At 42.6% G+C, this 24,640-nt stretch overlaps 1 protein-coding gene across 3 annotated transcripts in view; it reads right to left on the bottom strand.

Annotated features, from left to right (window-relative positions):
* The window catches only part of MACROD2 (mono-ADP ribosylhydrolase 2), a 1,633,627-nt gene that overhangs the window by 77,680 nt on the left and 1,531,307 nt on the right, over positions 1-24,640 (bottom strand). For all 3 annotated transcript variants that reach the window (XM_069954330.1, XM_069954328.1, XM_069954329.1), the window contains one exon: positions 22,956-23,039. In XM_069954330.1, coding sequence (XP_069810431.1) covers positions 22,956-23,039 — 84 coding nt within the window. The remainder of the gene's footprint in view (positions 1-22,955; positions 23,040-24,640) is intronic.

Below are 24,640 nucleotides of genomic sequence, written 5' to 3'. Positions count from 1 at the left end.
CATGACCTGAAGGTCCTCAACCTTACAGTGTGTTGAGCAGCCTGACAGAGAGGAAGAGGGAGAAGACTGAGCTGTACGTGTGTTAGTGTCAGTTAGTCAGTCAGTGTCAGTGAGTCGTTGTCTGTGTCAATAGTGTTTGTGTATGTTAGTGGTGTCTCAAGTGATTGTGCATAGTATGTGGATGATGGGTGCATAGTGGATGGATGAGGGGCCCACTGAGGCTTTATCACTCAAGGGCCCACAAAAACCTGGAGCCGGCCCTGGCTATGCATTCCATACTTAGAAGTTTCATAGTCTCTGTGACCTGCCATACAGTCCTGTATACAAACAACTCTTCCTTGTTGACCATGAGCAGATATCCTGAATTTGGAGGTTTTTGGTATCACTTTCAAGTAACTTTGTGATTTTGCAATGCTTGTTAGATTTCAGAGAAAAATAATGAGCAACCTGCTGAATTTCAGGCAGAGATCATCATATTCATCGCTCTAAGTGCAGCTATTTACAGTTTGTCATCTAACTACTGAGATCTCTGAAATGATTGTCAAAATGTTTCACGAACAAGCAAGCAAGCAGTATTTTGGTAAAAGGCTGTGAAGAGCGGGTAGGGGTTAAATGTAAGGTAAGGGATATAAACGATAAGGATGATCACTTCAAATCTGGGAAGTTGGAAACAATTAGCGTGTATAGGTCCCAGAATGATGGAAGGCACCAGATGGTCAGTGGTCAGGCAGAGAACTCCGGGACATACTGTACCTGCCTGCACTGGCATCTTGTATTTCTGCAGCATGCTGATGCCTGTGACATCCACCTGGGATGGTAGTTGTCAGTAAAATGAGACTCTGCTGCAAATGAATTGAGAAAATTTCTCTGTTCGCTGTTTTAAAACACTATGGCCAGTATTGACTGCTTAATGATCAATAAGTTAGGTCATGTGCTGTATATCTAATGTTTTTAGACATGAGCACTGTTCTTCTTTAAGGCTATGTTCACATAGGGTAAGAGATCGGCCGTTCCCTCTCCCGGCCTGGATCATCCCAGCCGATACTGCAGTACGGGCTGTTTGATCTTTAGCGTTGCCAAATTTTGATGCGGGCACATCAATCCGTGCCTGCATCAAAATCCCTCGCTGTTCACAATTGAGCGTGCGCTGACAGGGTTTGCTGCGGCTGCTTTTCAATGAATAGCGGCCACAGAAAACTGACATGTCAGTTTCTCGCGGCGCCGCTAGGGATCCCGGCCGGAGTGTATACTGTGTGTATACACTCTGGCCCGGATTAACTCAGCCTTCAGCACAGCGTAAGTTCGCAACTAATCACGGCTGTTGCAGCGTTGTGTGAACATAGCCTTAGAGGGTATATACATGTATTGAGTAGTGATGAGCTAACATCCCGATGTTCAGATCGGATGCCAAACACAAGGATTAAAAAAAAAATCATCATGATCGGTTTGAGCTTGCCGAACATTCATAAACAATTAGCAAACGTACAGTTTTGGTGTACGCACACGCTTAAAGATTTTAAGGTGCAGAGCGTAAATTACACAGTTGCGTGCATCGCGAGAAGCTTTCGCATGTTTGAATATGTTCAAAAATGAACACAAACAATTAGCGCCATTTTCATACGAACATGTTCGCTCATCACTAGTAGTGAGATCGCAGCACTGAAATCTCACAGCAAATTTTTATTCCACAATGAGAATATAGTGACGGCCTTGGCTGACTATTAAACTGTTGTGATGTTCAAAAACAAGCAGCCAAAGCTTATGTGCCTACAATCCCCTGGCACACTACTGTTTCAGTCTCTGGGTCCCTGCATGCCCTGTATGCAGGGACCCAGAGACTGAAGCCTTAGTGTGCCAGGGGATTGCGGGCACATAAGCTTTGGCTGTTTATTATTTAACTCCATGGCAGTTAAATAGTTAAACAAGGCCGGCACTACATTCTTACAGCTGTATGAAAATCTGCTGCGAGAATGCAGGGCCATAGACTGTAATGGCACCAAGTATAGCAGTGGATTTGCTACGAACTCGCTACGTTTGAACTCGCTCAGAGAAATATTTTAAGTCTGTGTGACAAGGAGCCTGTACTTACCTGCCTTGAGTACGTGCAGCCTTCCTTTGTCCCGGTCTCTGCTGTGCTCCTTGGTGCTGGGGTCGACACTGTTACTCTCTGGCAGAAGTGGGACACTACCTTAGCGGCTGGTTGGCTGAGCAACAGTGTCACATGCTAACCCCGGACCAGGAAGGAAAGTGCAGCAAGACTGGGCACCAGGATAATGGAGGGAAGCGAGGGAGGTAAGTACAGGCTCCTTTTAATTTGTTACATTGCCTGGGCATATTTTAGTAAAAAAAAACCTCTTTAATACAGGCATGGCCAAATAGTTTATCATAATTCACTGGTTGACTATCAATCAGTGTACAGTATATTGGATGAGGATGACCCTTTGAAAATGATTCTACCTTAAGGTGTCTCTGTCGTTACAAAAAACTTTTGACATGTCAAAAGTTTTGATGGGTCAGAGTGTTCAGACCCGTACCGATTGGGAGAACGAGTGGGGAGAAGATGCGCTGCAGCACTCCCTCTCACCACTCTTAGGGTATACGCAGATAACTTTCAGTGGATTCCGTGGCTCATCCCTCCCTCTTAACACCACGTTACTTCGAAATCGTTACTTCAAAATCGTTAATCGTACGATCGGGTGAATTATCGCTCCGTGTAAACGTAGCATTAGTCAGACTTAGGGAGCTTATTGTAGCTTTTTCTAACTCAGAGCGGGGAGAGGATGCACTGCAGCAAATATTAGGTGCCACATGGTTAGTCCCTTCCTTTGGTCCAGAATTAAGGGTTCAAAGTTTCTTATACAAGAAATATTTCCATTACAACACAAACCTAAAAATCCTAAAATACAGTAGAAAAAAAAAACTAAATAAAATAAAAAGTAGACAAAAACAGCATAATATTTGTTTTTATATGATAATGACTATACATATAGACACATGCACTCTCCTAAAGCTCCAATTTAGCTCCATCCATGAAGGGTTAATGACCTTCCACCAAACCCCGTGATTGGTTAACTACTAAAGATGAGCGAACCGGGTTCGGGTTCGAATCGATCCGAACCCGAACGTTCAGCATTTAATTAGCGGGGGCTGCTGAAGTTGGATAAAGCTCTAAGGTTGTCTGGTAAACATGGATACAGCCAATGACTATATCCATGTTTTCCACATAGCCTTAGGGCTTTATCCAACTTCAGCAGCCATCGCTAATCAAATGTCGAACATTCGGGTTCGGCTCCACTCGAGCATGCTCCAGGTTCGCTCATCTCTATTAACTACATACAGCCCGCCCTGGTTTGGTTGAATCCTGGAAATAATAACCTGCAGGTTGCAGACCTGGGTAACACATTTTCCAATTACACATGTGCTTTTTTTATTGTTCTCTTTTTATTACAGCAAGTAACAGCTGCATGTTTAACTATAAAAGTACAACAATTAAACATAAAACAAAGCGCAGAAAGCGACCATTACACCCCCACCTCAAAATTTCACCTATTCACACAAAGGAAAGATCCATGCCGTAGGGAACAGTCTGGCGTGTAATCAAATTACATAATTTCTTCCCTTCAAAGTTTCACCTTTAATTCATATTTCCCCTTCTGCTCCTTTCCAGATTGAAACGATTTATCAAGCAGTGGCTGCACATAAAGCAAGCGGGTGGCTATTCTTCCAGGCTGTGTTCTCCAGGCATCAGAGGGAGTTCGCAGCGCAGAAGACAATCATACTTCTGTTATCTGCACCCTCGTGATTGAAGTGATCATCACAATATGTGCTCCAACCAGCATTGAGCTTTCTGCTAGACACATAATCCTTGCTTCAGCCGTGCAACATGCTGCTCCGGTAATCATACAGCCAGCCTTTGTGCCTTGATTCAGAACATTGACATAGATCTATTAAATGGAGCTCATGGAACGACTTGAATGGGACAAAAAGGAAATTCATTCCCAGAATTCAGAAAAAAAGCTGATATAATATCAAACATATGCTGCCTCATACCACTGAGATTTCCCCTTCTTTCTATCTCTTTATCCTTTAAAGACCTCCCCCCCTCCCCTTATTGTTTGAAATAAAATAAATTGCTTTTTTTTTTTTTGTGCATGAGAAACATGATTCGTATATTACAGCATGCATGTTAACATTGGATAATGTCTCTACGTAAAATCCTAAAAGGCAGGCAGCAGGAATTTACTCGTGGCAATACCCACTTTTTTCCAGCAGGGGGAGCAGAAGCCTTTTCAAAACAAAAAGTTTGACTTCTCACGAAACCGTTCTCCGTCGCTTTGTGTGTTATTATTTGTTTTATGCCCTTTTTTTCTCCACTTTTAACAATGTAGGGTAAATAGTCTGAATGAATAGACACTCAGTTTTTATTAGTCGTGTGCACATTAAACAAACTTCAGATTACACAGTTCTATCATAAAAAAAAAAAATTAAATGAATTTAATTTTGCTGTTTGCCAGCATCTTGTTAGGAGAGAGAAATGTGCGGCAAAATTAATAGGATTATGAAAGGTTTAATGAACGTAACATATCGGGGTAATCTAAATTCGACAGATCAGTGTTCTAGATCTTTTTTTTTTTTGCTGTTGGTTAATAATTATTCTGCTTTTATTCTACCTATTAAGCATTTTATTACTATAGTAACATCCCCGCCGATTTGTGTGGCAGATGAACTATAAAGACAAAACAAAGGATTAGAGGAAGACTTTGTTCTAGCTAATTAAAGGCGACCTTTGGATACGGTAATTCTGGGCGACAATGCTGGAAAATGTCGCTTGTACGCTAAACGGTTAACTAACAAAGAGCATGCGTTGTCGGATAACCTAATCATTGTGATCTTTTACTTTCTGACATTTCTTTTTGTTGGTGGAATTACTTTTGATATCATAGTTTATAAGTTATTTTTTTTTTAGTAGAGCAAATTACAATGTATAACCTTTATTTTGCTGTTGAAGAAGTATAATGTCTTTGCCTATGGTGCATGGTCTTACGGAGAGTATGAGGGATACTTAAAGGGGTTGTCTCATCACAGACATACTAATCTAGTCTCAGCTTCTCTGCTTCCTGACATTATCACTGCTCCGCTGCCAGGTCCTTGTGTCCACAGAATTTTTTAGATATAAGGGACTAGTCTGTGTACATGTTTGTCCCAATATGCTACACCTATATAAAGGGACTCCTTCCTGCTATGTGTGTCTCTGCGATAGGTTATATTACTATAGCAGTCTACTTATCTTCTGTTTCACCCGACTTGCTCTTTGACCATTTTCTCTTGGCTGCCCGCCGTGACCTTTGATCCAACTCTGAATGAGTTCTTCCAGCCCTGACCTTTTGTCTGACTATGTCTCTACTTACCCTATATCCATACCAGCCGCTAAGGGTAGTGACCTGGGAGTCCCCTGTTGTAGTCCACACCACCTTGCAGAGGTAAAAGGGATTATCCATGTAGCAGGAAGCATACTACTTGTCCTCACTTCCCATCACTGCTCTTCTGCCTCGGAGTTGCCTCAGAAGGTATACTGTACTTCCGAGACAAGAGGGATGAAGTTTTCAGGCCCGTGGAATGGGAGAGAGGCGAATAAGCAGTGTAGTGTAGTGGTCAGGGACTGTGACAACGAGATATGACATGAGACATAGGATTATCGTAATTCTTACAGGTAGGCAATTTTTTTTTTAATAACTAGGAAAACCCCTTAAACTACATAAAATAAAACTACATAAAATATAACTACAATTTTTAAAGGACCTGTTACTTCTATTTTGTGCACATGGCACTAGGGTAGTAGTGTGCCCCCTTGTTAGAGACTACCAAGCTGACATAATGCGGGGGGGGGGGGGGGGGGCATTTATTATTACGTACCCTGGAATACGCCATGAAAAAAAGGGAAGATTCACCCTTTTCCGTGGCATGCGCCAGCTATATCTTCTGCTCAACTGATGGGCGAGCAGGGGCTGTGACAAGGAAAGAAGTTGTTCTCCCGCCCTGCCTGATTTATTTTATTTAATTTAATTATGTATTCATTAAAGTTTTATGCCTGGAAACAGACGTAAACCAGGCAAAAATCTACACCTGCTTCAGAGCGGGGGTAGATTTTTGCACAATGCCTGCGCTAGGCCGGTCGCCTGTTCTAAGAGGCTTGCGCCTCTTAGTGAATCCAGCTGGGGAATAGGGGGCAGTGCTTTATTTAAGACTGGTGTACACGTACGCCAATCTTGATAAATATCCCCCATGGAGTCTTACAAGCCATTCAAATGTTCCATTGAAAAAAGTTTGTAAAGTAGCTCATGTCCAGAAGAAAAAAGGAATTGATCTACAGTGCCACCTGCTTCTCAATCAGTGTTTGACCCTTACTGTATACCTGTCCTTTAAAAAATAAAACTTTTGACATGTCTTAGGGATGTGAGTGACAGAAGTTTTTAGCAGTCACTACTTATGCATTTAGGAATAAGCATAATGAGGAGGCACTGAACAAGCTGGCGGGCGGGCAAAGCTACGAGGCACCCATAAAATGCCCCCATGTTTCCTCTTGCTAAAAATACCCCAAAACAGTGCCACTGAGGAAGATAAAAAGACCAGCACTGGAATCTGCATCTCTCCCCCTACAGGTATGTAAGAACCTGCTAATAGTTCCCTATAAAACATTAATTCCTGTGACCCAGTCTTATCCCAAAATACAACCGGAGGGGGTCTGCAGCAGTGTGCTCCACTCCCTGGTGTCCACAGACACGGTCATCCATCCTTAACTCCACGTGGATTCTGTTGCTCTACCTCCCCCAGCTCCCACTTGAAGTTCCGCCCGTTCCATAGGCTCCATTCTATGCTGGGGTGGTTTTAGTCGTCCGCCCAAAGAGTCCATGTGTCAACTCTTTGGACGGACAGTGGAATCTGCCTGACCATAGATTAGAGTCTATGGGACAGGTGGAGAGCCAAGCGGGAGTGTGCAGGGACAAGCGGCGGAATACGAGCAGAGTTATCCGTGACATTTACTCAGTGTGCATATACCCTAACAAACAAGTCATATTTGATTGATTCAGGAGTCTTAGGCTAGTATTACACGGAGCGATTATCGTTCGAAAAATCGTTAAATCGTTCGGATTTGAACGATAATCGTTTCATGTAATAGGCAACGATTAAACGACCAACGAGAAATCGTTGATCGTTTAATAGGATCCAGACCTATTTTTATCGTTGATCGTTTGCATATCGTTCGAACATTAATCGGTGGAATAAGAATTCGCAGCTGAAATGTACGCAATACCGACGACTAAACGACCGCAAGAACGATCATAAATAACGATCATCATTCCATGTAATTGGGCAAACAATTTCGGGTCGTTTGCCTTAGCAGTCGTTTAAGATCGTTTATCGTTAGTCGTCGAAAAATGTCTTGGTGTAATAGTACCCTTAGGAGTGAAAACCTGCTCTGATCAGTAACTTTTCTTAAAATTTACTTGAAAGGCCATAAAATATGTTTAAAGAGGACCTGTCACCCCCCGTGCCGGGGTGACAGGCTCCCGACCCCCTGTTAGATCCCCCTATACTCACGTGATCCCGCCGGGTCCCACTTCCTGAGCCGGTCGGGTCACGGTGATTTCAGCGCCCGAAGCCCGGCACGCGCCCTGAGAGATGAGTCTGATGCCCATAGAGAATGACGGAGCATCGGACTCCCCATTCATTCTCTATGGGCATCTAACTCTGCTGTCAGCGCGCGCGCTGGCTCAGGAAGCGGGACCCGGCGGGATCACGTGAGTATAGGGGGATCTAACAGGGTGGTCGGGAGCCTGTCACCCCGGCACGAGGGATGACAGGTCTCCTTTAAGGATCGGGACTCTACCTTGAGTAGGTGTCACCATATAGCAAGTTCTTTTTCTTACTTTCAGCAGTATTCCGTGCAAGAAAACACTGTTTTAAGCAAAATGTGACTCTTTAAAGGGCAATACCATATTGAGGACTCTTCTCTACCGACTAACACAAGTTCAAAGCAAACAAAGCTTAAAGGCTTCCCGTGAAACCTAAAAGAACGTTATAGGGTATCTCCACTGTAAGTCCATTACATTACTGTACAGCGACCTAGAAGGATTACTGCCAAGTGAAAAAAGACTCATCGGTTTGATAGGCAGCGGCACGTCTGTGAAAGTGAATGAAACACTTTCAACTGTATTACCACGAATCCAGCAAATCCAAAATCAATGCGAGTCCAAAAGAACAACGGGCTCTCAAAGACCACAATGGACTGAGCGGCAGACAATTAATTCAGTATGCAGCCGCTGCTTTAATGCGCTTATCGCTGATATTTCATCATTCTAAAAGCACAAAAGACCCAGCATGCCTCAAATTACAAAGAAGCGTAATAAGCAAAGTGACAGCAGTCATGGCAGTCACTGTCAAATAGCCCGAGACACCTCATACGCCGCACATGTAGAATATAATAAATAAACTGTCAATTATGTTCACGGCGATCACTGAGCCAGAAAACATCCTGACTGATGGAAGTCTGACTCCCAAATCTAAAATAGCTTTTTATTTCTAATGCAAAATAGCAGGCATGCCAAGGAAAATACTTAGGCGCTCATTTAAAGAATTATTTGCACATGTGATAAAGTCCCCTCCGATATTCCTGGCCTGAACTGCCTTACTCCAGATACGTGTCCCTCCTGCTAAGGATTTCTAAACAAATTATTAAGTTACTTAAAGGGGTTATCCAAGTAACAAAAACAAAATATTCTAAACAATCCCCCTTCCCAACGCCACCCTGTCTTTTTTTCCTCATTCTTATCCGCTCTGGATGGTTAAAATCCTCTACTCTGGGTCCACTCTGACCACGCTCAGCTCCCTCTTCCCCCCTCCCTTTGTAGTCACACGACATGTGATCTCCTCTCTGAGGGCTGGGTAAGCTGTCTATTTACTTGGTAACCCGACCCCCTGAGCCTAGGTTTCTGTAATATGAAAAGTTATAGTGCTATCTCTGCTTGCTGTCAGTGAATGAAGGCACGTGTACCTGTCTTTGTGTCATAGCTCTGTATATTGTAAGTGTTATAGATGTTCTTAGAGTCTGGATGGAACTAGAATGTTTTCATTCACAGTCAGCAAGCAGAGATCTAGACCTGCACTACACCTCCCACCCCCAGTAAACAGATGTCCATTATGCAGCACATAGCTACACCATGCACGTGTCAGCTCGGCTACACCATGCACGTGTCAGCTCTGCTACACCATGCACGTGTCAGCTCGGCTACACCATGCGTGATGTAATGAAAAATCAGTGAAAAAACACTTCTGTGCAATAGTAACAACAGCAGTGGGCAGGAAAGAAAGCAAGTATGCAAGTACCAATCAGGGAAATGCATGATGGGAAATGTAGTTTCCCATCTTGGATATAGAAACATTTGTAAATCAGGAATGGTGGCAGGTAGAAAGACAGGAGACAGCCCAAAATACTCAGGGGAAGGCTTGGCAAGTAAGACCAGCCAGCATTTATTTTTTTTGCTCTTAGGTGGAAGACCCCTTTAAGAACTTCTCCATTGAAATCTATAGAAGAAGACAGTCGTAGCTTTTTTTTTTTTTTTTGTGTAAACTAATCTGGTAATGGTTTCCAGTAACACCAACTGGCAAACACAAACATGTCCTCACGTGATGGATTCCTTTGGTGTTTTGCTCCGTGCCCTGGTTGATTGAGGGGTGGATGTCTTTCGGTTTCCCAACTCAGTGTTTGGAATAGTGTAATCATAAAAACCAGAAGCAAGAATTGGAATATGGAGTTTATTATGGCTGAGGCTTCAATAAGTTATGTTTATTTGTTACATATATAACTCTGACACATTTCATAGTACAATCCAATCTGCCTATAAGAAAGTCGCTCTTTATAGAAGTCAAAGTGACCTAAAGATGGGTAATCTATGTAACATCTTTATTGGCTTGAAAAATGTTTTTTTTTCCTAATCGTCATGACTTTTTGACTCTTCGTCATGACATTTTAATGACAGCTTGAAACATATTGCAAAGCAAACAAACCAAAATCCAGCAACCCTAGCTTTTTCTATTTCTTCCCGTTTATGGCATTCACAGTGCATCAAATAAGATGATATTTTAGTAATTTGGACAGTTCCATGCATGGAAATGCTATTTTTTTTTTTATAAATGGGCAAAAATTGATTTCAATTTTTATTATGGGTTTTTTTTTTCACCTTTTTTTAACTACATTGTTAGTCCCTTTATATGACTACACTATGCAATCATTTGATCATTTGTAGAGTTTACTGCAATGCATATGAATTGCAGTGAATTGTCAAATTACCGCTCTTTTATTACAGCTTGCCTCCATTGACTGGAGTTGTTGTCACTTAGTAGAGCAAGGATGGGGAATCTTCAGCCCTCCAGCTGTTGCAAAACTACAATTCCCATCCTGCCTGGACAGCCCAAGCTTTGTTTTAGCTATCCAGACATAATGGAGGTTATAGTTTTACAACAGCTTAAAGTTCGCTTTATGTGAACTAAAACAGGTCTTACAACTAGAGATGAGTGAACCTCAAGTATGCTCGGATTCGTCTGAACCTGAGCATGCAGCATTTGATTACTGGTGGTTGAAGAAGTTCAATGCAGCCCTAACACTGCCTGGAAAACATAGATAAATCCATAGGCAGTATCCACGTTTACCGGGACTTCCTAGGGCTGCATCCAACTTCTTCAACCACCGGTCATCAAATGCCATCATTTCATCAAAGTGCTTTGGTTTCCCTGTAAATCAATGCTCAGCCCCCTCAAAGAGCCTTATAATGTCACCAGGGATTATGAGCTAAGGTCAGTTTCACACGTAACGCATCCACAGCGGATTTCACGCTGCAAATTTGCAGTTCAATCCACTGCGGAACCCTTGCCTGTCATTTTTAATGAGATTGACATCCCGCTGCAAGTATGGAAGTGACAGCCCCCTTAACCCCCCGCCGGCTGGTACATACATTATCTGCTCCGCATTCCGCTTTGCTTCAGCGCCCCACTCAGCCAAACAGTCGGTGCGGTGGGGCAGCACACCGATTGGCTGAGCGGGACGTCCAGTCGGGAGCCCGTAGCAAACCGGAACGCGGAGCAGGTAATGTATGTATCGGCCGGCAGGGGGTTAAGGGGGCTGTTACTTACATACTCACATCGGGATGTCAATCTCATTGAAAATGACGAGCAAGGGATACGCAGAAGATTTTGCTGCAAATGAAATCCGCTGTGGATCCATTATGTGTGAAACTGGCCTAATACAGAATCTCTTCCAAGAGAAAGAGGATCCATCTGTAGACAGCTGTCTCAAAGTTCTTGCCTCGGAAGAGAGCAAGGTGTTCAATGGCAGGGAGAGGTCTTTTATATGGGTCTGAAGAGGGAATGTGTATACTTGGGGACACCACCAAGCTGGCACAAGGACTCTTAGGAGCCAGGCAATGGATAATGTGTAATGCTTCATTCTTCTTAGGAAAAAAAGAAAAAAAGAAAATCAGATATTAGATCAGCTAGTTACAAGGGGGGGGGGGGGAAGGAATATGCCCCCGAAATGGCTGAAAAGAGATACAAGGATTTTGTCCATAAGCCAAATGGAAATGAGAATCTCATAGTCACCTATTGTTGGAGCACTACATACTCTAGGGGGAGATTTATCAAACATGGTATAAAGTGAAACTGGCTCAGTCGCCCCTACCAACCAATCAGATTCCGCCTTTCATTCCTCACAGACTCTTTGGAAAATGAAAGGTGGAATCTGAGCCAGTTTCACTTTACACCATGTTTGATAAATCTCCCCCTAGATCTCCAATGGTGGATCACTATAGCTGGATCTCTAGTTAATAATTATGTATAAGAAGAATAGACTTATGAATTAATTCTCAGAATTACTAACATTTTCCATTGGTATCTCTGGCTTATTTAAAAGAATTATTCATTTAACCCTTTACCTTTATGTCATAAACACTGTGTATATTTTATATCTTTCTCATTTTCACGCGCAGAGTCTAGTTTTACTTTGCAACCGCCACAGTACTATTCGCCAAGACATACTCAAGGACAAACAAAGCACAAAGTATAGACGACAAACTAATTATAAGGTGTCAGAGCGGTGACATTGGACGCTACTGGATAAAACTTCAGTTTCACAAAGCCAAAAGATAGACGTTAAAGTTGCAAGTATGTGCATCAAAAATCCTATTGTTAACTTGAGATTAACATAAGGGGTGACAATCATTTTCACTAAACTATCAATCTTCTTATCATCTCCACTTATAAACCAGAGGACAGCGGTTTTCACATAGTGGGTTCTCTTTAACACATTGTCACATATCATCAGATAGCACTCCCTTGTTGTGGGTTTTTTTTTGGTTCTGGCAGTAATTTGTATGTATACTTACCCAGGCCAATGACGTTCCCACAGCGCGGCATTATTTCCATGTGCCAACACTATTCAGGTCCCATTGGTGCCACCTTGTCTTCTCCTCTGACCGTGCCAGGTCTGCAGAGGATGAAAGTCACTGTCTCATATGCATGGGAGTGTTCTCACAGAGATTCATACAGGACATTGACTTTAGGGTAAATTCACATGGGCGGATCCGCCGGGAGCCTCACGCACAAAATCTGCAATACACGTATTATTATTCTTATTCTTATTATTATAAATACGTGTATTGCGGATTAGCTGCGGATTTCGTGCATGAGACTCCCGGCGGATCCGCCTGTGTGAATAAACCCTTAAAAGGAATGTTGACAGTCAGTCAGTCAGATGAGTGGTGGTCATGTAGGCATCAACGTGCCCTAAACAGTGTCGGAACATGGAGGTACAGTAGCACAGTTTGCATAGTTCCCATAGAGGTTAAAGGGGTTGTCCAGTGTTCGAAAAGCATGCTCAGTAGAAATTCTTGTTTTTACTTTAGGTGTGGTTTGCAGTTAAGCTTCAATCACTTCAACAGAACTGAGTTGCAACACTCCACCCAAACTGGAGACATGAGTTGTGCTGTCATGTTTTTCTAACGCTGAGTGACCCCTTTGATGTGAGTTAAAAAAACTGGAGAGATGAGCAAGTCCCAGTGTGCAGCACTTGATTACTGGTGGCTGAAGAACTTGGATGAAACCCTAGGGAGTCCTGGAAAACATGGATGCAGCCATGGACATAGTCATCTCTGAGAAACAGCAACACAACACTGTTTCCACAACTCAAGATTTATGGAAACAGTCGAGCTCACAATGCTGCAACATTTATGTACCCCTCATTAATGCCAATGGGAGTACATAGGGTCCCAATGACCTTTTCTGGGTCAAATGGGCAAGACAGACTTACTAGTACAGTTAGGAACAGAAAGAGATAGACGTAAAAGACTATACCTAGAGGTAAAAAGGGCAAATCAACAAAGAAAACACAAAAAACACACAAACAAAATAGTGGAAAGTTTAAGTGCAAAACCATTGTATCTGTGTCTGTCTTGCTGTAATTCCCACCCATGTGTCTCAAACACGATTTATTGAGAGGCACATGTCTCTCAATAAATCTATATCAGAGGCTGCTATGTGGAATGTATATTCTTATAGATTTCCACCACAAATCATAGTAAGTTTGGCTCAGGTGAAGGTCACACTCCTCCATGTCTTGATGTGTCCCCTGCCCACCCATCAGAGATTGGCAAAAGTCCCAATCTGAACTAGCCCCTAAGTGTTTATCTTCAGATTTATTCTTCTTCTACCATATAAATATACATACAGTATGCAAAAGACACTAAGGCAATGTAATCTCCTCTTAGGAGGTTCTCTACTTTGGGCAATGACGGATTACAAAGTGTGTCTCTCTGCTGGGACCTCCAGTAATCAGCAGAGTATAAGGGCCACATTACATGGAGCGATAATCAACCTGATCGGGCTGATTCGACCGATTATCACTCTGTGTAATAGAGACAAGGATTAGCCGATGACAACAATCATCAGCTGATTGTTTCTTTAGGTCAAAATCACCGGTCGCCGACCGTGCATCTCTACGTGTAATAGTGATGCGAGTCTGACAGCTAACGATAATAAACTGCCATACATTACCTCTCCATGCTACTGGTCTTCTCCTGCCATTTGCTCAATTCCGTGTGCTGCAGCTTCAGAGTGGTCTTTGAGCTGACAGGCCGCTCAGCCAATCATTGGGACTGCTGCCACCGGTGAGAGGCTAAGCTTTCAACTGAGAAGCTGCACTACGCAGTGCTGGGAAGCTAGAAGAGGGTAAAAGAAGACCGGGAGCGTACAGAGGTAATGTATTAACAGTTTATTGCAAGGGCTGCACGGACATCGCTAACAATGTCCGTGCAGCCCTCGCTGCACAATTATCGAGCTGTGTAATAGGCTCAGTAAATGAGAGCACACACTCTTTGTATTTCTTCACTATGGCCAAGATATACGGGAATCCCTTTTTTTTTTATTTTTAAACTTACAAAAGATTCCTTTAGGGCATTTGTCCTATCCAGCTAACTGGAAATTGTTAAAAATCATTGAAGCACGTCTGAGGCATGGGTTTATTTATTTTATGTTCTTAGAATCTAAAAAAAAAAAAAAAAAACAAGGGGGGGGGGGGGCTGAAACTCAAACCAAGTCATGGGTGTCTGCATACAACTTACTAGTGACAAAATGAAAATGACTTCATGTAGAATGTGTCGTTTAAATATGGAATATGGAATATTTGTCATTTTTATAATTCATGTATGTGTTTAATATTAGATGAAATGAGTTGTAGGATACGTATGTTTCCCCATAAGATTACATAGTCACGAAGATCCATGTCTTGGTCGTTGCTTGGAGCCCGAGGTTTTCATATTCCACCATTGTAGTTTTGTAAAAGCTTAATAGGATTTACTAAGTATAGCACAATATCACTTCCATATAAACAGTTATATATCTGACACATGATAAACTGAGATAGATCATATTCATCGGAAACATATTTACCGCTCTAATGTCTAATGTAAGAACAAGAAAAACTAACTGGATCCATTAATACTGCATAATGGAAGGAATTAATGGAGCTTTGATCACCGCCATTTACAACTAGTTACACTAAGTACCTTACTATGTAGTGTATTGAGACTGGAGAAATATTCACAGTGCGCACCACATAGGCTCTATTGACTTCTCAGGACCAAATTTCTGTGGTGGTTAAAGGGATTGTCCAGCGAAAATCTTTTCTTTCAAATCAACTGGTTTCAGAAAGTTATATAGATTTGGAATTTACTTCTGTTTAAAAATCTCCAGTTTTCCCATACTTAGCAGCTGCTGTATGTCCTGCAGGAAATGTTTTCTTTACAGTCTGACACAGTGCTCTCTGCTGCCACCTCTGTCCGACACAGGAACTGTCCAGAGCAGCAGCAAATTCCCATAGAAATCCTCTCCTGCTCTGGACAGTTCCTGTCTTGGACAGAGATGTCAGCAGAGAGCGCTGTGTCAGACTGAAAAGAAAACAACACTTCATGCACGACATACAGCAGCTGATAAATATGGGAAGACTGGAGATTTTTAAATAGAAGTAAATTGCAAATATACAGCAGTTATTTTGAAAGAAAAATATTTTTGCTGGACAACCCCTTTAACCCCTTCCCATCAGTAACATGTATATATACGTTCCTACTGCACATGCCCCGTGCAGTAGGAATGTATACATACGTTCCTGACTTCAGGGGCTTCTGATGTGTTCGGGCCGCTACAGTCAGAGTGGTCCCGCACACATCAGTGTGTCAGGGGCCGGAGGTAATGAGAGGCAGCTGCGATCCCGCAGCTGTGTCTCATTAACCCCTTAAATGCCGTTATCTATAGCGATCGCAGCATTTAAGGTAGTTAGTGAGAGAACAGGCCATACTGCGGGGGTCCCGATCGCTTGTGCCGAAAGGTGGGGGTAAGTCACTTACCTCTGTCCTGTCGGGTCTGCGATCTATGTATAGAGTCTGCTCTCAGGCAGGCTCTATACATAGATCGCTGATAACACTGATCTATGCTTTGCTATGGCATAGATCAGTACATGCAATCTATTTATTGCGTGTTTTACAGTGTTAAAAAGTGTAAAAAAAATTTTTAAAAAGTGTAGTAAAAAAGTTTTTAAAAGTATTAAACAAAACCTTATTAACCCCCTCCCAATAAAAGTTTAAAATACCCCCTTGCCCATTATAAAAATAAAAATATAAAAAAATAAACATATTACATATCGTAGCGTGTGGAATTGTTCGATCTATTACAATATAACGTTATTGTTCCAGTATGGTGAACTGCGTAAAAGAAAAAGAAAAAAAACTACACCAGGATTGCTGATTTTAATAAATTATATATCAGAAAGAAATAATAATGAGCGCTATGGCTCTTAGAAGACAGGGAAGAACATTGCATTAATCTGACCCGGACATTTGTGCATCAAAGGGCTCTGTCTTGAAGGGGTTAAAGACAGTGCTGCTTTAATTTTGGATTTCCAATGCAAACTCCAGATCTGCACAGTGCCTGCTATATATTATATATTGGGTTCTTTAAAATGCCTGTATGCATATGAGCCCACAATACGGCCACAAGTCGCAACCTGATCAGTGTGGCTAAACAGTAAAATGACCGATCAAAGAAAAGCTGCCAAACTCCACTTATCATCAATCTAAGCTCCGCACGGCACCAATCGCAATCATCTCATTCGTCATGAATCCCAGAATATGTGAAGAGGCAGTCGTGTCATTTTGTCAATTACGGCAGTAGATCTATTTTCAGACACAGACTTGTTGAACTTTTTCTAGTCATCTTCTTCTTTAGCCTTAAGAGCCACTTGTACTGATTTATCCAGCTTCTCGTAAGAAGTGTAAGGTGTGCTCTATAGGGGTCTCTAATGGGCTGAGATCAGCTGCATTAACCCCTTCACCCCTTCACATCAGCAATATATACTTTCCTGACTGAAAGGAGTTTTAGATGTGTGCAGAACCGCTGCAATGTGAGTGGCCCCGCGCACATCAGTGTGTCCGGAGCTGACGATAATGACAGGCAGCTGTGATCCCGCAGCTGCCTGTCATTAACCCCTTAAGCACCTGTTACTGACTAATCGGGACTCACGCAGCCATACCAATGGGCGGGGGTAAGACACTAACCTCCATCCTGTTGGATCAGCGTTCTGTAGATAGAGTCAGCTCTCAGGCAGACTCTATGTACAGATCGCCGATAGTATTGATCCATGCTGTGCTATTGCATAGCATAGATCAGAATATGCAATCTAATGATTGCATGTTTAGCTGTAAAATAACAGTGTAAAACAAAAAGTAATTGTAAAAAAAAGTCCCCCCCCCAATAAAAGTTTAAAATACCTCTGTGCCCATTATAAAATATGTTAAAAAAAAAGCAAACACAAATAATCATATTACATTTCGTAGCATGATTAAAATACAACTATTGTCAATTAAAATACAACATTATTGTTCCCGCACGGTGAATGGCGTAAATGAGAAAAAACAAACAAACAAAAAAAAAACACCAATATTGCTGGTGTTCAAAAGTAATGAAAGTTTCCTTTTACACTAATGTGATACTAATGAAAAATAGACATCATGGTGGAAAAAAAACTGATATCCCAACCAGCCCTGTAGGTGGAAAAATAAAAGCACTATGGCTCTTAGAAGGCGGGGAGGAACATTGCATTAACTTGACCCGGACATCCGTCCACCAATGACCTTGATCGTGAAGGGGTTAATATATGTGATATAGGGAAATATCACTTGTTTCATTATACCATGTAATTTACTGCAAAACCAGATATAAAAAAAAAAAAAATAATGCAATTGTGCAAATTTCCTTAACCCTTTCACGACCTGGGGTGCTGCTCAGTGAATGGAGGGACCCAGCCAGAGAGATTAGATACAGTCATCTGCTCTCATAACACTGTAGGATAATGTCAGCCATGGAGGTGGGGGCACCTGCTGCAGACATCTGATAGTGAATGTTATATGTACTATGGAAGGACTACAGCCGTGTTGTGCTGGGACTTGTAGTCCTCCCCTCAGTGACTCACCCACTCTCCCTCATGCAGTACATTGGAGTGATGGTGGCATGTCCCTCCTTGTTGATGCACTGAGTACTTGTCCCTCCATCCATCTCCTCCCCTGTGCTGCTCTTCACACAAAACACCCTCAGCTCTGCTATGTGACCTCTGTGAGGGGAGGGGGGAGAGCGTGCTGCTAGGAGGGGGGGGGGGGGGGGAGGAGGTTTTGTTTCTGTTTCTCTCTGTGTCAGGGCTGTTATCTGATGCTGCGGTCAGAGTCTGTACACTAAGTACGGATCTGCAGGGAGGGGGCGTGTCCAGCAGGAATGCAGAAATAAGTCAGAGCCAGACACAGCTGTAAGGGCATAATCAGCCTTATGTATTAAAAAAAACTGTTCATTTTAGGTTATTAATGTATATTGCAAAAAGTCTTATCATGACCTAAGCTAACTAAAACTGAAATGTCAAAATATTTTATAGTTACGCTTTAAGCACTTTTTGCGCTCCTGACATCATAAAGATACATGATGCTGAAAGTTCCTGATTCTGGGAGGCAGCCTAACGGTCCGTAGCTTTCGTGATTCAAAAAATGTGTAAATGCGCCCTTACTTTCCAATATTGGGGGGGGAGAGAATGTTGCTAGAATTGTGTGACCAATAGCTACCTAATGTCACCATAGCTATAGGACATTTGGAACATATTGGAAGGTAGAGATTGTCAGAGGAAGGGAGTTGACCACTGGGGAGCACAACAGGTAGCACCCTCTCTGCTCTCCAGATAATCCCTTTAAGATGCACCCACATACCACACCACATCCCCTTCACTGTTGCAATGGATTACTCCCAAAAGTCAGACCTCTGCTGACCGGCAAGTCTTGAATGCCATCGCATATACTGAAAAATCACTTAAAGTGTTACTCAAAGGCATTTTAAGAGAAATTGCTTGCACTTAAAGTGACTGTACAACCAGGCCCAGGCTGAAGCACTAGAAGCGGGCCGACCCAACCTTAGTGGGAAGAAACCCCAGTCCCTCCATGACGTGACTCCATTAGAATCAATAGAACCGGATTATAGAGGGGCTGGGGTTTCCTCCCACTAAGGTTAGTCGGCCCGCCTCCAGTGCTTCAGCCTGGGCCTGGTGGTACAGTCACTTTATAATCTTTGTATCTACTATTGTCCTGAGGTTTTGGTAGATTAGGTAACTGTGTTGTTATTATTATACTGTGTAGCTTATAAAACTCTCTTTCCTTAGTTGCTTCATAATCTACCATTTTATGTTTCTTCCCTTAAGTATCGTCTACAAATCAGCATCTAAGCAATAAGAGGGAGAAAACAGAAAGTTGTGTAATTGTTCCGTAAACTTCTGGAAAGGTCACTGCATTCGGGGCTCCTTAATAACTTAAGAGAAGGGAAAATATGTATTTTAATAATAGAGAAAGTGCAGCCGCTCTAATTATGCATAATAGAAAGTAGAAAATGTTGAGCAAAGAGGTGGTGACTAATTTATCTTCAGCTTTCTGTTTAATCATGCAGTCATTTATAACAAATATATTCCTCCAGTTTCAGTAAAAGGTTTTTGGCTCGTGCCGCCGGCTGAAACAACTCCGATATATTTCCCTTAATGTCATCCCGTGATGATTGGGACTATCAAGTATGGGAAGGTGAGCGGGCTGAACTTCTTTTACATCTGACTCCGAATCAGGAACATTTGTCAAAATGTAAAAATGATTGGGTACCAGCTAAGCATCTAGGTACCAGCTAAGCATAGGGCCTTACATTGCTTTACTATCAGGGGTTTTCTCCGCTTAGGGTGGCTTTACACAGAGAGATTTATCTGACAGATTATTAAAGCCAAAGCCAGGAATGGATTAGAGAAAAAGGAGAAATCCCAGTCTTTTCTTTATGACCTGTTCTCTGTTTATAGTCTGTTCCTGGCTTTGGCTTTAGAAATCTGTCAGATAAATCTCTCTGTGTAAAGGCACCCTAAGGATACGTGCATGCTATGGAATGGAGACGGAAAACTCATTGGGCATTCTGCAGCTCGCTGTGGCGGGGCGCATGGGCGAGTTCCATCATTCGTCCAAAGAATGAACAGGGGGACACTGAGGGACACAGGGCACTGAAGGGACACTGAGCATCCCTCTGCCATCATCCTCTCCAGCAGCCACAGCCCGCACAGCTCTGGGAGTCGGGTCGTGACATCAACATGTTGTCCAGGAAGTGACATCACCATTTTCAAGGGCATTAGATACTGTGCCGCATGAAAGGTTGGTCTACAAAATGAAGATGCTGGGTCAAGGGGAAAAGATATGCAAATGGGTAAGTAACTGGTTGAGTGGTCATTCATGGAACATATTCAGATTGGGTTTTAGTTACTAGTGGGGTACCACAGGGGTCAGTGCTGGGTCCACTTCTTTTTAATATTTTTATTAATGATCTTGTAGAGGGGCTACAGAGTAGAATCTCCATTTTTGCAAATAATACTAAACTGGGTAAAGTAATTAGCACAGAGGAGGACAATGTCATATAACAGAGGGATTTGGAGAAGCTGGAGGCAAATGAAGTTTAACGTGGATAAATGTAAGGTTATGCATTTGGGCTGTAGAATTAAGTACAGTTATGTGCTAAATAATAAAACACTGGGTAAAACTACTTCTGAAAAGGACCTGGGGATATTGGTGGACAGTAAACTAAACTTTATTAATCAATGCCAGGCAGCAGCTGCCAAGGCTAGTAAAATAATGGGATGCTTCAAGAGAGGTATAGATGTATAGAGGTATAGAGACTATCTGTACTGGCTGGAATTCCTGTGTTTAGTCTGTTCTTACAACCAGCACAAGTCAGAAAATCTGCCTTCTGGAAACTGGACCTGGATTTCTGGTAAGTACAGCTTTGTGTATGATACCAAAAAGAAATTATGAATGTATATTGTAAACTTGCTTTAGATTGATTGTTGATTTAGAAAGTTGTGACGACAGGTACACTTCAAAGTTCTTAAATAAGTAGGGTCACGCAAATTTCCTAAACAGCTACTCTTTCTTGTTATATAAAGAATTTTTATTATTGATTTAAGTCAGATCCTAAAACATATTTGTTTAAGGCTAGATTCACACAGGACAGATCCACAACGGATTTCACGTGCCCGTAGGTCCCGCCCAGTCAGTGACTGCGATGGGGCCGTGCACTGATTGGCAGAATGGGACCTATGGGGATCGGGAGCCTCAGATGCAGCTGAAGCACAGACCAGGTAAAGTATGCTCCAGAGCGGCGGCGGGTTAAGAGGCCAGCATTTACATACATTCTCATCCCGCTGCGAGTCTGTAATCTCATTGAAAATGACTGTGGATCCATTCTGTGTGAATTTAGTGTTAATCTTTTTGTACATTGCCACATTGCAGAAGCTTTTGTTCTGCTCTGTTAACAGCATTTAGTGATATGCTTTACATCAGCCCCATAAGACATAGGTAGCTATAGATGGGAGGGGACTCCTTTGACTTTTATGGGGAAATTTTCTGGGCCTGCTCCGTGAACAGTGTAGATATATGTAAATGAGCAGGGAAGGGGTTAAGGCGAGTTCTAGCCACCCCCTTTTGTCAGTGTCCTGACCATATGTATATTTTGGTGTCTCCTTTCACTGCAATCCTGCTGTGATTACAGTACTGAAAAGTTTTGTCTACAGAAGACGAGGTGTCAGCTTAAAGTGACTCTGTACCCACAATCTGCCCCCCCCCCCCCCAAAACCACTTGTACCTTCAGATAGCTGCTATTTATCCAAGATCTGTCCTGGGGTCCACTCGGCAGGTGATGCAGGTAATGTCCCAAATAAAACAACTTTTAAACTTGCAGCCCTCTGCCAAACTGCTGTGGCCTAGAGTATCTGTGCCCCCAGCCTTGCACCACCCCTCCGTCCCTCCTTCCCACCCTACTCATCATTAAGAATGCCACGGACAGGATTTTTCCTATTCCTCTGCAGTGAACATTGCACAGGTGCCCTAACGATTCAGCCCATGTGCAGTGCTGACACAACTGATGAATAGGAGACAATCTGCCTGCAGCATTCCTAATGATGAGGAGGGCGGGGAGGAGGGACAGAGAGGTTGTGCCAGCCTAACGCACAGACACTCTAGGCCATGCCCGTTTGACAAAGGGCTGCAAGTTTAAAAGTTGTTTTTTAGGACAATAACTGCATTACCTGCCGGACGGACCCCAGAACAGATCTTGGATTAAAAGCAGCTATCTGACGGTACAAGCAGTTTGGGGTGGGCAGATTGTGGGTACAGAGTCAATTTAATATCAGGCCTCGTGGCTAGATTGAAAACTGCAAGGTTATTTGAACCATTCTATAATATACATGGCAAAGTGGAAAATTTGAAGAAGAAAAAAACCCTCAAAAATATATATATCTTTTTTTTTTTTTTTTTTAACTTACAAACTTCATTTAAATGAGCACTGTCACAAAAAAGTTAGGACTATGAGCGTAGAGTGTTCTATCCCACTTCCCCTGTCATGTGACCAAGACAGCAGCTTAAAGTCTATGGGCCATAGACGCAGAGTGGAGAGAAAGGCACACAGCTCTGCGTGTCTCTACTCGCTTATTATCCAGATTGATCGGGGTCTGAACAATCAAAATCCAGTCTCTTGTTCTGTTCTGCTCATGTTAGCCACACTTAGCAAGCCTACTGAAAGAGTAGACATCTAATTCCATTCAGGTGAAACTACTTTTTTCCAGATGCTTTAATATACGTGGACTTGCTGGGGGGTTGTTTCCCATATTTGTACTTTAGCGTAATATCTATAAGCATAGTACTGTATAATAGTATAGTATAATTTACTGCAGTATATTGTGTAAGAGTAATTGGAAGAATACATATAGATAGAAAATGAATCTAATGCCTACATTTCCTTTATCTAGAACTTACCATCGTCGGCCTTTTCCTGCTTATCTGTCTTTTTGGCTTTACATTTCTTTGTTGGAGGTGACTGTTCATTTTTATCTTTTCCTTCTGTGTAAAGACGTGCAAAAGAGAACAATGCGTTATTATCAATTTTATTTCAAGACGTCTTTGTTCCTCAGTTCATTCAATATACAGTAATCCACAGTCTGCACTTCTTCTGAATGTTGGGGATTTAAGTTCAAGTTCATTTAAAGGCAAAGGATTGCAATACAATGACCTCTACATTATATCAGCAAACTTTTTATAAGTTCGATTCGGCAGGTTCACCAAACTTGGAAGCAAAGTTTGGGTTTGTTCGAACCCAACTTTAAGCGGACGGCACTAAAACAACTAAAAGTTTTTAGGCATTTAGTTATTATAGTGAGGCTCAGCAAGTCTGCTCATCTATACTTACCTGTCTGTGTTCCCCTGGTGTACCCCATGGAGAGTGGCAGCCTAGCTCCGGCCATCACTGGCCGTGGCGTTGTCCTGTCTCAGTCAGTCAGTGATTGGCTGAGTGGGATATCACTCTCCTGCACCCCCTAATGTACACGGGGCACCAAGGAGGAAGGTATGTCTCTAACCTTCCTCATGTACACTGTTCCCGTTGAGTTAGAAGTTATCCACCCCTGAGAGCACCATTAGGAACACTGCTCCATCCCCATTGTGCAAGCTGCCCCCCTCCTTTTAATGATAATTAATAAAGTGGGCAGGCAGGATCAGCACAATGGGGTCTAACCTGCTAATAGTTCCCCTTTAAGGTCTTGCATTAACTACAGCAAAGGTAGAAAGTATGAGTATTGCATTGATCAACTCGGATGAGTGCAATAATACTTATCATATATAGGTAACATTAGACCCCCATTCATAGTGCAAATTCATCTCACATCCATTCTTAGGCCATGTTCCCACTTTGTAAGACACCAGCCATTCCGTGACCCGACCAGGTCACGGAACGTCCGGTGTAAGAGAAGATCATCAGAGAAGATGATCTTTACTGCCGCTGAATTTGGATGCGGGCGCATCAGCGTGCGCCCGCATCCAAATTCTCCACTGCCCACAATGGCTCCGGCCGCACGTTCCATTGTGTGAACTGACAGGGTTTTCTGCGGCCGCAGAAAACTGGGATGTCAGTTTCTTGCGGCGTCGCTAGGGATTCCGGATGGAGTGCATACTATGTGTATACGTTCCGGCCGGGATTCCTTAGAAGGCAGCACTACGTAAGTTCCGTAGTAATCATGGCTGTTGTTACAACGGTCGTGATTATTATGAAACTTACGCAGTGGGAACATGGCCTTAAGGAGCGTGTCTAAAATATATTAAGCGATCATCAGTTACCAGCAAAGGTCATAATAAATAGACCGGGGGACATTGCGTGGCAGCCTTGTCTAGCTCTAAAGTTGTCAGCTTCACCTAATTTTTTTTTTTTAATTATTATCTATTTATTTCCTTCTTAAACTGCCCTTGGGTCCATAAACTACTGTATGGTTTAGCCAAGGCCTCAATGAACCTTGGTTCTACGCTACATTGTCTGTTAAAGGGGTTATCTAGCGTGGGGGCTTTTTTTTAGATGTGGGCAGGGAGGAGGTGGCTGAAAGAAAAGACGTCCACTCCCCTCCCCGGTTCCAGCGGCGGGAACGAGATGTGACGTCCCAGGTCCGCTCAGCCAC

The sequence above is a fragment of the Dendropsophus ebraccatus genome, chromosome 15 (genome assembly GCF_027789765.1).
Source record: "Dendropsophus ebraccatus isolate aDenEbr1 chromosome 15, aDenEbr1.pat, whole genome shotgun sequence".
Lineage (NCBI taxonomy): Eukaryota > Metazoa > Chordata > Amphibia > Anura > Hylidae > Dendropsophus > Dendropsophus ebraccatus.
Note: the sequence above shows the minus strand (reverse complement) of the source record. Positions and strands in the feature narration are given on the sequence as shown.